This window comes from Erpetoichthys calabaricus, chromosome 7 (assembly GCF_900747795.2).
Source record: "Erpetoichthys calabaricus chromosome 7, fErpCal1.3, whole genome shotgun sequence".
Lineage (NCBI taxonomy): Eukaryota > Metazoa > Chordata > Cladistia > Polypteriformes > Polypteridae > Erpetoichthys > Erpetoichthys calabaricus.
Window position 1 is genome coordinate 117769842 of NC_041400.2, and position 15098 is coordinate 117784939.

General features: G+C 37.4%; 1 protein-coding gene across 1 annotated transcript in view; it reads right to left on the reverse strand.

Annotated features, from left to right (window-relative positions):
- Positions 1-12687: 12687 nt before the first annotated feature.
- LOC127528750 (tigger transposable element-derived protein 1-like) overlaps positions 12688-15098 on the reverse strand; it is a 19368-nt gene continuing 16957 nt past the window's right edge. Inside the window, exon 2 of the mRNA XM_051929470.1 lies at positions 12688-14442. Within this exon, the coding sequence (XP_051785430.1) occupies positions 12688-14442 (1755 nt within the window). The remainder of the gene's footprint in view (positions 14443-15098) is intronic.

Consider the following 15098-nt stretch of genomic DNA (forward strand, 5'->3'; position numbering starts at 1 on the left):
TTTCCGCCATGCTATGCAGTTGCCTCAGCAACGGACAAGCAGCGCTTCACAGACACAGCAATCACGCTTCGACATGTCGTCCTACTGGGGGGGGGGTCCTAAAAGAGTTCAGAAACCTCACAATATATATTAATTAGATCTGGCTGTTCTATTGTCTGCCTTAATGTATAAATATTATAATTAGAAACGTTTTTCTGATAAGAGTGAAGGTTTGTGTTTTGCACTTTAGTGATTACATTTTGCTTAACAACTCCTGGTTTATTTTGTATTTAATATACTTAAATTTATTACAAATTACACAGTATTAATTAATGATAATAATCCAAGTAAATGTTGTACAGTATATCTTTGTTTTTGTTGATTCATCTGTGGAACGCACCTTGTGTTACATGTAAATGTATGATAAGGTGCTATATAAATAAAGTTATTATTATTATTATTATTATTTAAATAAGCAGAGCACACCATTGTAAAGTATCTAAAGGTTTGGTTACCAAGGGCAGCACACCACCATCTTACATAATGTGTGAATGATAATGTCATGCTTAGCATCTGGGTAATGCTGCTGACAGCAATATGGCTGTGGCCATAGCAAAACAACTCAAAAACGGAAATATTGATAAACAAAATGGTGACATGACTTCAAATCAATAACAATAAATATAAATCAAACGTAATAAGAATACAGAAATAAATAAACAGCTACTAAGATAATAATTTTCCATATCAGAAAACATTTGTAACAACTGGAAAGTGCAGAACCCTTCCTGCTGTCAGTGTCAATCTTAAGTTCTCTCTTAGGGAGGTCTAAAGCAGGATTTAGCCATGGCCTGTGCCACACTGGTTATTCCCATGCACTAGCAATATTTGGCCAAACCGACACTACATTCTCTTGACAATTTATAATATAAAGTAATATTATTTTTAACAACCAGCACAGTGTTGTAAGTATCTGGCAGCACTGACTGGGTTGGTCTTCTGCTCTGTGAATTGTTGTGTCATTACTTGATTGAGCTCTTCTCAAATCCTATATAATAGAAAACTAGCTTGAATATCTGAATGCTGCGTAAAATGCCAAAAGTAAAAGCATAAAAACACTATATAATATATGTGGCCTTCCAACGCTGTAATACTGTTCAACCATTATTACTTTCTATAATACTTTCTATAATAAGCAATCATCCTGCTTCCCCTCTTATCATAATCCCATTTGCACAGCTTAGTGGAACACAAAGTATGTCAGTTAAAAGAATAAATGGCTGTTCAAAAAATAAATAAAATAATGTAAAATAAACTAAAAAAAAAAAAAAAAATAGAGGACTATTTTGGCTTGCACAATGTCAACTCTTTTTTCCAAATCCTCAAGTGAGAACTAATGATAATTACATTATACATATGTGAATATGCAAAAGATTTTATTAATGTTATTTAGTTAGAGCAATCAAATGATAATAGCAGCAATTTGAGATAATTGCAGCTTCTGATATAACATAATACTTTGATATGCTGTGGTGCAGAATAATGTGCTGTAAAAAAATTAGATGACTTTGAATTCAATCTTAAATTTGCCCATTTTTAAATGAAGACGAAAGTGTGATAATTTTAAAGTAGTCTAGGAATTTTTTGAGCCAAGAGACATATCTCATACTGACAATGTCTATTATGGTGAATGCCTACTGCATCAAAGACAAAGCCCGGTGTATTATTGTGTACTATTGTTCAAAGGCTATGATGTTGATCTCTGTTGTTTGTACTGTATTGAGGCATGTTATTATACTGAAAAAGAGCACTCTTGTTGGTGGTCTTGGTAAAAATGTTGCCACAACACATAATAATAATAATCATAATAAGTTGCATTTATACAGTGCCTTTCACAAACCCAAGGGTGCTTTACATACAGAGTAAAAAAAATTACACAGAGGACAAACATTCATAGAAGAGAGAAGTTTTGAGTTGAGATTTAAAGGTGGAGAAGGAGGAACAATCTCAGAGAGACTGAGGAAGAGAGTTCCAGAGTTGAGGGGCCATAACACCGAAGAACCTGCCTCCCAGGGTGGAGAGTCTGGTGCATGGGACAGTAAGGAGATTACTGCTCGAGGACCTGAGAGAGCAACAAAGAGTGTAAGTAGACAGGAGCTGAATAAGGTACGGGGGAGCAAGGTTATGTAGGGCTGTGAAGATGAGAAGCAGAATCTTGAATTTAATCCTTGATGAAGTTAGGAAAGAACAGGGGAGATGTGAACAGAATGCTTTGTGTGGGTGAGGACTCTGCCTGCGAAGTTCTGAATGTACTGTAGCTTCTGTATTGATTTTGCAGGGAGGCCGATGAAGAGTAAGAGTAATCAATACGAGACACTATGAAACAATGAACCAGAGTTTGAACATCATTAAAGGACAGAAATGGACAAAGGCAGGCAATGTTAAGGAGATGATAGAATGAAATTTTGGAAAGAGACCTAATGTGTAGCTCAAAGTTAAGTGATGAATCAAACAAAACACCAAGATTTCTGACAACAGGACCAGGTTTGGCAAGTGTACTATCAATAGAAACAGAGAAGCTGGATGCCTTAGAAAGTAGGGAGTTTGGACCTACCAGTAACACTTCAGTTTTATTGACATTAAGTTTAAGAAAGTTATTTTCCATCCATAACTTAAGATCAGTGATGCAGTCAGTGAGTGTGCTGGGAGGTGAACTGTATATCCTCTGCATAATAGTGGAAGTTAAGGCCATGTCTATGAATAATCTGACCCAGAGGAAGGATATAAAGTAGAAAGAGTAATGGCCCAAGGACCTACGGTTAGGAGGTTCTTTTGATGCTCTGCTAAGGTAAGCACTACCACTCTGTGACAAGAGGGGGCACTGTCGTTCACAGACTTGTCTTTCCATCCACAGCTTAAAAGGACGATAGCCAGACAAAGCCTACCCACGCCCCCCACAGACCTCATAAGCCACACCCCAGCCAGACTCGGAAATTTTTATAACCCTGCCCTGACGGAAGAATGGGTTTCTCATATGACCCTTAAGCAAAACAGAGAGAGATAAGATGAACTCCTCTGTAGCTAGTTTACGATTACTTTAGCATCTTTTGTTTTTTTTCATTTAAATGGGGTTAATGGGCTGGTAATCGAAATCTTGAAATTGTATCCAACCACCCTGTTCAAAATGTTTATATTATGTTTTCATACTTGGTGATATCCATACTTGGAGGTAATCATTGTGTTTTTCCTAATAAAGTTAATAATTGCTTTTGGTTTCTCTTACATATCCTGATGTCCCGATCAGGATAACTTCCCTGCTCTTGAAATATACATTTCACATGTTCAAAAGCAATTCACTTCAATTTACATTGTGTTTAGCAGTATGTTTCAACAGTTTTTGTTGCATTTTAGAATGAGTGACATTAATAGATTTGAATTATTTTACACCTGTATTATGATCATGCCTGCATAATTGGTGCTGTTTTCAATTCTGAAATGTCCTTGTGGTTCCCCATAAGTCATCCATGAATCTATTTTCTGCATCCACTTTATGCAGGACAGAGTCGCAGGAAATTAGAGCCCTGGGGCGCACTCATATGTTATCTGTAGTTACCAACATCGAAACAAATTTGCCAATCATCCTGGATTTTAAATGAGTGGAAAATTACTTTTTTATGAGAAGTTCTTGAGTTAAAATGCACTGTCATAGTTTAAGTCTTCCTAATTTCTAAAAGAATCAAATACAGTAAGTATGCAAAACTAGTACTTTGGAAAATTATTAAATATTTTACTTTCACATAATCAGACACTAATAATAAGACCAGTACCTTGACCCTGCTAAATACTTTCCTTTGTATTTTTCATTTTCTCTAAATACATTCTGTTGTGTATTGTTTATTTATTCCATCTCCGTTATATTCTGTGTTTGCAGCGTCGGGGCCTCATTATAAATCCCAACTCTCAGATGCTGTGGTCATTAGGTCCGCAGTTACTTGACAGGTCTATATATTAGGACTTTCAGATCAAGTTTCCATTATTCTAATATAATTGGAATTTATCTAACAGAAAGGTCTTATTCAAAGGCAAAAGATGACATTCGATTGTAAAAGTACAGTTGTTTTACCCACAATAAGTTTGGTATTGAGTTACTCCAAATGTGCTGTGTAAAGCTTCAGTATTTTACTGCTCTGTTTTAGTACTTCAGTTCCATGATCAGCCATTTTGTAATTTTGAATCGTTAGCTTGTTATCTTTATTAATAAAACCTACAGTCAGACTGCAACACAACATAGTTTTGTTTTTTATTTTTTCCCAATCCCACAAGCATACTTAGAGCAGTTTTTCTAGACATTTTTCCAGTGCCTTGGAAACATCGCTTTGCATCTGATTCTGTCTCATTCCCCCTTAAACCTGAGATCATTTAATGCTAAGACCTTCTCATTAAAGCAACTGGAAAATAACTCCTATAATTCAATTTTTTCTTTCATTACATCACTTTAAAATACCCACTTTAAAGAGACAACACACTGTGTCCTACAATTAGTCTCCATCTTACATGGCTGCCGGTTGTTCAATAATGACTAAAGCAATAGTTATAATTAAATATCTTCAGGCCACCTTTATTAATATGCCGGGAGGAGTGGTGGCTCTGAGGCTATGTACCTGCACTAGCAATTGGAAGGTTGTTGGTTCAAATCCCGTAAAGGCCAGAAGTGATTCCACTCCGTTGGGCCCTTGAGCCTTAACCTGCAATTGATCCATCCTGGGTATAACGTTAAGCTGTATCCAGCCCTGGAAGTAGGTCCTCCATCCTGCAGGGAAAACTTGAAAACTGTAAAAAAAAATCTCACACTGTTCCATTCCATTTGAACTAGTGTGGTACTGAGGTGTCACCCATTGCATGGCTGCACTCAGGTCCTAATCTGGGATCCTGAGGTGGTTTGTCATGTGGTGGGTGCTACAATGAGCTGAATCAGTGCACACTCCTAACCTCTCTCTCTCCTATCTCTCTTTATTAACATATTGTTGCATCTGTAAAAAAATCTGCAGAACCTGACTTGAATATGTGGCAATCCCAAAAGCCACGCAGGAGCCGACAAGCTTTTTATTATGAAAGCTGTAACATTAACTGCACCCGGCCACTGGCCAAAATAATAAAACAAGCCCGCCTTCGACCTGCCTATCTCTTGCTTGCTCTTTTTACCCTGTCGCAGTGTTACTAACTGACCAGTATTCTTCATGATACTTGGCAGGACAGTGAGCCATAAAAGCAACCTTGAAAAGGAGCTTAAACCTTTATGAGCCACACATGTGACATGGTGCTCCGCTGCATTATTATTAACATTTTTTTCATTTTCTTCACTTGAGATGCCTTTGAAAATCACAAAGTACTTATGACAGTGTTGTTTGGGTCATTTAGCACTCACCTGGTGACCCTGCGCTGTAAACGTATTATGATGTGTATTTAAACACCAGTTGCCCAAGTATCATTAGGATTTTTATTTATTTATTTATTTGCTGCTGGTGTTTGTTTTTGGTGTGTGGCTGTTACTATAATAATAAAGAATATAAAAAAACAATGTACAAACATTCATGTATAACACCCTGAATCATTAACATAAAATCAAATATATTTAAATATGAACTTATTTTTAATTGGAATATTCAAACTTTACCTTTTGGCTAATTTGGCAGCTCTGCTAGAAATAACTCCTGCATGTCTCAGCACTCTTCTGTGGCATTAGTTGGCTTTTGCTTTCTGTGTGTCTTCTGTTGCATTCCTTCAAGCTTTTCTCTAGCTGCATTCAACTGTGTTATTTTGTTTGAATTGCATTTTTTATATTTGGCATACAGTAACAGTATTTAGTAGTTTTCAGGTTTGTTCTTTTTTTCTAAATTTAGGTTTTAATTAATTTCACTACAGTGCTAAGAGTTTTCAGATGTTGATCTTTTGATTTGTTTTTTGGATTATCGTTTTTAGAATTTATTTTTGGCTTCATAAATTTCAGTTTTTCTTCAGCTTATGTTTTCACCTATTAGTTTTGTCCTTCTTATTCTGTTGATTTTGGTTGTTTCTGTAAGAAGTAGCTGATTATTTATTTACTTTAATTGAATTTCTACTTTTGAGTTATTTATTAGTTTATTTCCATGTTATTTTATATAATAAGAAGTAAATTCTTTTTTTAATTAGTGGCTTCGTTTTGGAATTTCCTGGAGGTTTTTTTGGCTCCCTTTATTTACAAATTAAAAGTATAGAAGCACATGGACAGCCTGTCATTTTTCTCCCCTGGCTGGGGTTCACAGGGGTTTTTCTTGAAGGCTTTGTTTTCTAATTTTGTATCATTAATTTGTATTAATGTTTTTTTGTTTGTTTTATATATATTTGTTTGTATTTATTTGTAAATGAAACTGGCCTAGGTTATGTCCCTTGTGTTTTTGTGGGTGGTTCCCCAAGGTGTGGGGACACCTACCAACACCGCCAGGAAAGGCCCTCCACCCTCTTTATGGGACCTTTTGTACTTCGTGGCGGTTCATTTCAAATGTGCTAGGGAGTAGATATGTCTTGTATTTACTGTGCTTTTTCTATTACATTTGTGTTTTTTTGTTTTTCAAACCTGTCTTTGGATTCTGTATTGGGACTATTTACAGACTTTGGAACCTGTGCTCTGGTTTTGACTACGCCTTTGGATTCTGATTATGGGACTTGTTTGTTGTGTTTGCCATGCCTTTACAGGCAACTCATTTGAACTCTTCTGAACCTTCTGTATTGCAGAGCCTTTTTATTACCATATACTGTATATTTGTGTTTAAGTTCGCCCACGTATAAGTTGGGGCTTGATTTTACCATATAATTTTCAGTATTTTATAATGTTGGTCATATAAGTCAAATGCGGAAAACTCACACTATTGGTCCAAGCGATTATGATATGCTAACAGCCACCTGAGAGAGTAACCACAGAGCACACTGCCTTTTTTTCTATGTATTGTGCCTACATGACCACATGGTAATACCTTAACTATTCTGAAGCAACATTTGCACTGTTTTGTGTTTTTTGTATCTCACACCCTCATACACCTTTATCGTAAGAATATCCCTTATCTACGATGGAAATATGAAGGTGGTTTTAAATAAAAAGTTGTTGAAGTGGCGAAAGAAATTGGCAACTGCACTGTTGCAACAAAATTTGATGTGTCTGAGAAACTGGTGCAAGATTGGAGGAAGCAAGAAGATGTAAAAAAAAGAAAAAATTAAGTGTCATATTTTTGAACAGGTGTATAAGTCGGGGTCTGATTTTATGGTTATTTTTATTGGGTTTCAAGACTCGGCTTATACACGAGTATATATGGTAAATAAACATTTTTTATTTTTAAAGAGTATTTAAAGCCCAAGTATTCCCCTGCCCAGTGAAAAATTTTGAAAATGTTTTTGGAACTTCTGCTTTTGGGACTCCCTGGTCACGACATGAGTCACTTGGAAATGGGTGCACTTACGTCTGACCTTCACAAAAATGAAAAAAAGAGAAATAATGCTTATGAATGAAATAGATAGATAGATAGATAGATAGATAGATAGATAGATAGATAGATAGATAGATAGATACTTTATTAATCCCAAGGGGAAATTCACATAATATATGATGTGTTGTCCTCTTTAAAAACAGTTAAAGTTAGGGCATGGTCAGAGTAAATTGATATATCTAATCTTTTACTGTGTAACCAGGAGCATTTGTAAAGAAGAATGTTAACAATTTGGCTTTTTATCGAAGCTATTTAAATAAATAAATAAATACATAAATAGATAAGGAAGTATTTACACACACACTATGGTCTGATTTTAAAAAGGAAGAAAATGTAAAAGAAAGAAAACTTCTGACTTGGCAGTCACAGTGAGGTATTATGTACCTGTTGGTACAAAGGAGCCCAAGTAATGTTTCTTGACACATTTCTGCTGAATAATTCATTGGCTGAAAGTCCTCAGTGTTAGTATGTCAGAGAGAGGATGTGCAGCATCGTTCATAACGGCACTCAGTTTTGTTTTAATTCTCTCCATTGCTATTATATCCAGGGGGTCCAAAGTGTGTCCCATAACTGAGCTTGCCCTTTTACTTAGGTTGATAATTCGGTGAGGCTGTCTTGACGTCATGTTACCAGGAGAGCACACCACAGCATGGAAAATCACCCTGGCCATCACAGAGTTGTAGAAGATATAAAACATATCACTTCCGACATTAAAGGAATGCAGTCTACCAAGAAAAAAACAGCCTGCTCTGTCCTTTCTTATATAGTTCATCTGTGTTACAAGACCAGTGCAGTCATTGATGTGGACCTCCAAGTACCTGTAGGAGCACGGAACGGAAATGGAAAATTAAAAAAGTGCCAATTTGATGATCAAAGGCATCAAAAGGCAAGAAGATCAGACAAGGAATAAGCCATTAAAAGTTCATAACACTAAGCCTGAATTCCAAAAGACAGGCAAAGTTCTTAAACTAACTTTTGTCCCTTACTAAATCTAACACTTCAAAAGTTGCTAGTGTGCTTTTAAGAATTTACCTAACAGGGCACGCCGATGTGGCACAAGGAGAACATGCAAGCTCCAAGTAAGAAAGACACAAGCCCTGGTCTCCTTGCTGTAAGGCAGAAGTGCTACCAATGCGCCACCGTGCTATTCTGGTTTAGGGCATTATTATCCAAAACAATATGGGTGCCACCATGAAATTTATAAGGAATTGGAGACACCCATGAGAAAATCCACAACATAATGGGGGTCATGAAGTTTATTTAATAAGAAAACATAATAATAAAAACTATGATAAAAACTTATGTTACTTGCATTACAAATTTTTTGTGTCTTTATTTTGCTTCTTTTATTTTCTTTTGTATTGATTTTGGGGTTTTTCTTATATACATATATACATACAGTATATATATATAATATATATATAATATATACTATATATATATATATATATATATATATATATATATATATATATATATATATATATATAAAACACTTGACTTTACTTTATGTCTTTTTACTGTACATAACCATATTGGGACTCAACTGCCTGGACGCAGCATAACTTACTTGCATTATGAATTTTTTGTGTCTTTATTTTGCTTCTTATATGTTCTTTACGCCTGATTTTGAAAGTTTAGTTTTATATATATATATATATATATATATATATATATATATACTCCATGTGGTCCTGGATGTGATGTCAGGTTTCTGAGGAGCTTATCCCAGAAGTTGTGTATTATGACATCATTAGTATGATGCTTTAACAGATAAATCATAACAAATCTCTCTGAGTTTGTATGCTATTTGTTGGTTAGAATTTCCCAGATAAAGGTCTTTGCTATGTATTTTATGACTTTCATAATTTTTTGGTTAAGGCAAAAGAAAAGATGGATTCTCTGATTTTGGAAATTGGTATATTCCCTGACTTACATTTCACCTCCTGGTTGCTGCATTATAATTAGTCTGTCAGATGTAGCAACACGACAAAACTAATCCTCGAGGCAACTAAATGACAGATACTATATCTCAGTGATTCTGTAGAGTCTGCATAATGTGCCTCACTGAAAAATCGTTTTTATTGGAAAAAACAGTCTAGGCTAATTGAGCACAACCTTTATGAAACAACTGTCATTAAACTAACAGAAAGAGGAAGAACTCTTTAAAGCTGCAGCCTTTTTATAGCTTTGGCAGCAATCTTAGCTATTATCTAAAACTAGAAGGCTTAGAGTATTTTGAACAACTTTTTCAAAGTTTCTGTATAATGCATTATTGCTAATGTTTGCCTTGTGTTTAGCTTATAATTTAATCATACTTTCTGCTTCTTTTCTCACTCCACAATAGGTATTTCTGTTCAAAAGGTGAACGAGACACAATAATTTCAGTTAACTGAGCTGGACACATAGGAAGAAGTTGTGGATAAATACTGTAAGAGGACAAAATGATCCACAACTTTGTGGGCTCAATAATATTTTACCTTATGCCTTAGTCATAAGGCTCCCTTTGGGTCAGAATATATTGTATGTCATACAGTAAAATATGTAATTACATTTTTGGTTCCACATTAGGATGTCATTAATGTACACTATTTAGTGCTTCTTCCTGTATGATTTTTGTGAGTTTTCTGTCATTTCAGTTTTGATGTGGTTTGCAGTTTAACTGGTTCCTCGAAATTGGCATCATATCCATACTTGTATCCTGTTTTGTGTCTAGTGCTGTCTCAAATGGGTTCAGGATTCATTAGAAAAAGGTAAAAAAAGGATGATTCTATGTTATTTTTATTTACTACTATATTGGGCACCCATTTATGTGCAGGTTGTCTTGTTGGAATTCATCAAGCATCCAGTTTTTACACTTTATCTCTCTGAGCCAAATCACCTAGAGACACAGGCAAAAACTTTCTCATGTTTCTGTTTTACCAAATTCTCTTTCTTAGCTAATGTACTGCTCTCCTGTATCTTAAAATGTGTTTGTTAATATATAAAAAGTTCCACAATTGATTGTGTTGTAGCCTACAGAAGCTTCTGCAGTGCTTAAAAGGAGCCATGCTGGCAAACCAGAAATGCAATCTCAAATGATAACACAAGTTTGAGTGAGCAAAACCACTAAAAAAAGACAATTAAGCCAAGCAAAAAAACACACACACACACACACACATATATATATATATATATATATATATATATATATATATATATATATATATATATATATATATATATATATATATATATATATATATATATATATATATATATATATATATATATATATATATATCCATCCATTATCCAACCCGCCATATCCTAAATACAGGGTCATGGGGGTCTGCTGGAGCCAATCCCAGCCAACACAGGGCGCAAGGCAGGAAACAAACCCTGGGCAGGACGCCAGCCCACTGCAGGGCGCGCACACAGACACACACCAAGCACACAACAGGGACAATTTAGAATCTCCAATGCACCTAACCTGCATGTCTTTGGACTGTGGGAGGAAACCAGAGCACCCGGAGGAAACCCACACAGACACGGTGAAAACATGCAAACTCCACGTAGGGAGGACCCGGGAAGTGAACCCAGGTCTCCTAACTGCAAGGCAGCAGCGCTTCCCACTGCTCCACCATGCCGCCCCTATATATATATACATATATATATATATATATGAGGTGGCGACCCAGGACCCTTTACCTTTGTGGTGGAAGGACCACAAATGAGGGCATGCACATGACCTTATCTCCTCCAGACAGGTAGGTTTGCAGCCTCCTGTGTTGCTACAGCACCACAGATCCCCACAGGGCACAGTGGGAATGAGGGTGTTGTCAGTTGGTGCTACAGGGACTTCTTGCTCCGAGCTCACCCAGAAGTGCTTCCAGACCATGCTTATGAGACACCAGAAGTATTCCCGGGTGTTACATAAAAGGAGCCTACTCCTTCAACTCTGGGAGACAGAGTTGGGAGGAAGGAAAACAAAGGTTGCTGAGAAGAATAGAGGAGGCAGTGAGAGAGGGGAAGAGAAGAAGAGGCAAAGAGTTGTTTGTTCTTTCGGTACTTATACTTGTGACTGAGGTTGGAAACACTTACTTACTTGAAGAGTTTCCCACAAAACACAATGATAAAAATTCTTGTAAAAACCTGTATGCAGAGCCTGTATGTTTCGGGTTTGGAGCGCTTACAGGCCACAGATTTATATATATATATATATATATATATATATATATATATATGTGAGTCAGTGTTTTGCACCCCAAAAACGAGGCTGACTCTTAGTACTTTAGCAAAACCAGCTTAATTCAACTAGAAACAGGAACAACAAGGTTATTTATTGTAGCGGGATGTACCATTCTGCTATACATAAACACAGCAAATAGGCAGGGTATAATGTTCCCTGCATAACTTACTGGGTGACTGTCACTTTGCTCGTGGCAGCGGTCAGTTTGTAGTTATTCCTGTGGTGCTGCAAACCTGTAGTTGGCTTGGTGACGGACAAACAACCCTCAACAGATGCGGCAGTTGCGCTTCTGTGTATCGTCCAGTTGAGGAAGGTCTCAAAAGAGGGAATCACGCTTTTGCGTGTCTTTCAGTTGGGGAAGGTCTCTGAATGTCTCACAATATATACATTGTCACAAAAGCAGATCACAGACATAAAAAGGTTTGGGGCAGCCACCCATATATTGTGCCTTGGCTGCAAATCGGTTTTAAATTGATCAAGATGATCACAGGTTTGAGTCCACAAAAGAACTGAATATAACAGGAAAAGACAGCAACTTTAAAGCCCGGAGCCTGAAGTGACGTCATTGGGACCGGAAGTGACAACATCATTGGTGCCAGAACCGGAAGTAATGTCTATTATCCTGGAAATGACGTCATCCATGGAGCCCCCCAGACCACAAGTAACATCATTCCTGGTGGCATAAAAAAACGGAAGTGACATCATCACTGGTGCCGATATATTATATATACAGTGGAAGCTCTAGATACGAGTTTAATTCGTTCCAGCACTGAGCTTGTATAGTGAATTTCTTGTATCTAGAACAAAACTTCCCCATTGAAAATAATGGAAATCCAGTTAATCCGTTCCGCACCCCCAAAAATATGAACATAAACAAATAACACTGATAAAAAATATATACTGTAGTTTACCTTTAATTAAAGTTTACCTTTAATAAATAACACTGGTAAATAAAACGGGTTACTGTGGGGAAGGAGAGTCCCCCTCTGATTCAGGAAGGCTCTCTCTTCTTGGGAATTTTACCCCACTGGAAGCAGGTTCTGGGTCAGAATCACTTGACTTTCTTTTAGTTGCAGGTTGCTTTACCAAAAACTTATCTAATGACACTTGCTTCTGTCTTCTTTTTAAGATGCCCCTAAAATGCGACACTACATTGTCATTACACAAGTTCATGGTGCGCCCACACACTGCTTTATTAGGGTGATTTTCTTCAAAGAAAGTTTTTACTTCTTCCCACTTTGCTAACACTTCTTTAATCTTACTGGAAGAGAGGGTCTCATCCCCTGCTCCCTCCTCCCCTAACGAAAGCTCTTCTACCACCTCTTGCTGCTGCTCCTTGTGAAGTTCCTTAAGTTCATCCGTCGTAAGTTCTTCACTATTCTCCTCCACTAACTCATCCAGATCAGCACCATCCACATCCAGACCCATACTTTTCCCCAGAGATACAATTTCTTCGACTAGCTGCACTGTTTTGTCCACAGGTTGAGGATCGAAACCAAAGTCAGGAACACTCTGAGGCCACAGTTTTTTCCATGCCGAATTCAGGGTCCTCACTGAGACTTCTTCCCAGGCCTTATCAATAAGGTTTAAACAATTTAGGATGTTGAAGTGATCCTTCCAAAATTCTCTGAGGGTCAGGCTTGTATTTTCGGTCACTTCAAAACACCTTTGAAACAAGGCCTTCGTGTACAGCTTTTTAAAGTTGGAAATTACTTGCTGGTGCATGGGCTGGAGAAGTGGAGTGGTTTTGGGAGGAAGAAACTTGACTTTGATGAACTGAAATTCCTCCAGCAAATCATCTTCAAGCCCTGGAGGATGTGCAGTAGCATTATCCAGGATGAGCAAAACCTTCAGTGGCAACTTATTTTCGTGAAGATATTTCTTCACTGAGGGGCCAAAAACTTCATTGACCCACTCAATGAAAAATTGCCGTGTTACCCAGGCTTTGCTGTTGGCCCGCCACATCACATTCAGTTGTTTTTTCTGCACCTTCCCCCTCTTGAAAACTCGTGGATTTTCTGAGTGGTAGACGAGCAACGGCTTGATTTTACAGTCTCCACTTGCGTTGGCGCAGAAGAAGAGGGTAAACCTATCTTTCATTGGCTTGTGGCCAGGCAAAGATTTTTCCTCTTGCGTGATGTAGGTCCTCTTAGGCATTTTCTTCCAAAAAAGACCTGTTTCATCACAATTTAACACTTGCTGGGGAATAAACCCCTCACTAGTAATAAATTGTTGGAACTCTTGCCCAAATTTATCAGCAGCAGCTGTATCAGAGCTGGCAGCCTCCCCATGTCGCACAACACTGTGAATACTGGTTCTCTTTTTAAATTTTGCAAACCATCCATGGCTTGCCTTAAATGCCTCCTCATCTTCAGCCGACGTACCTGGTGTTTTTCGGAGAAGGTCCAAGTACAGCGTCTTAGCCTTAGCGCAAGTGATAGCTTCTGACACCGAATCGCCTTTTAACTGCTTCTCGTTAATCCATACCAACAACAGCTTCTCAACATCTTCTAGGAGTTTTGGACGGTGCTTGGAAGTCACGGTAACTCCTTTGGCCACATTAAGTTTCTTAATTTGTTCCTTCTTCTTCAGAATAGTGCAGATCGTCGATGTCGAACGGCCGTAAGTCTTCGCCAGTTCTGTCACTCTTACACCACGCTCATGTTTATCTATGATTTCTTTCTTAATTTCAACGGCCACGGCTTCCTTTTTTTTCTTTGAGGCAACAATCTTCTTGAGAGGCATTGTGGAATAATTATTTTCACGTTAAATGCGGGCAGCGTCAGCTTGGAATAATTATTTTCACGTTAAATGCGGGCAGCGTCAGCTTGGAATAATTATTTTCACATTAAATGCGGGCAGCGTCAGCTTGGAATAATTATTTTCACATTAAATGCGGGCAGCGTCAGCTTGGAATAATTATTTTCACATTAAATGCGGGCAGCGTCAGCTTGGAATAATTATTTTCACATTAAATACGGGCAGCGTCAGCTTGGAATAATTATTTTCACATTAAATGCGGGCAGCGTCAGCTTGGGTGAATCCCCGAGTCGAGGCGAATCGGGAAACGCGTCACGCATACCCACAGCCTGGCTCGTGGCTCGTTACGTGAACCAATGCTCGTATTTAGATCCAAATTTTTCGCTCATACTTTCCTCTTATCTTGAATTTCTCGTATACAGAGGTGATCGTATCTCGAGGTTCCACTGTATATATATACATATGCACATATATTATATAGCAAAATACCCGCGCTTCGCAGCGGAGAAGTAGTGTGTTAAAGAGGTTATGAAAAAGTAAAGGAAACATTTTAAAAATAATGTAACATGATTGTCAATGTAATTGTGTTGTCATTGTTATGAGTGTTGCTG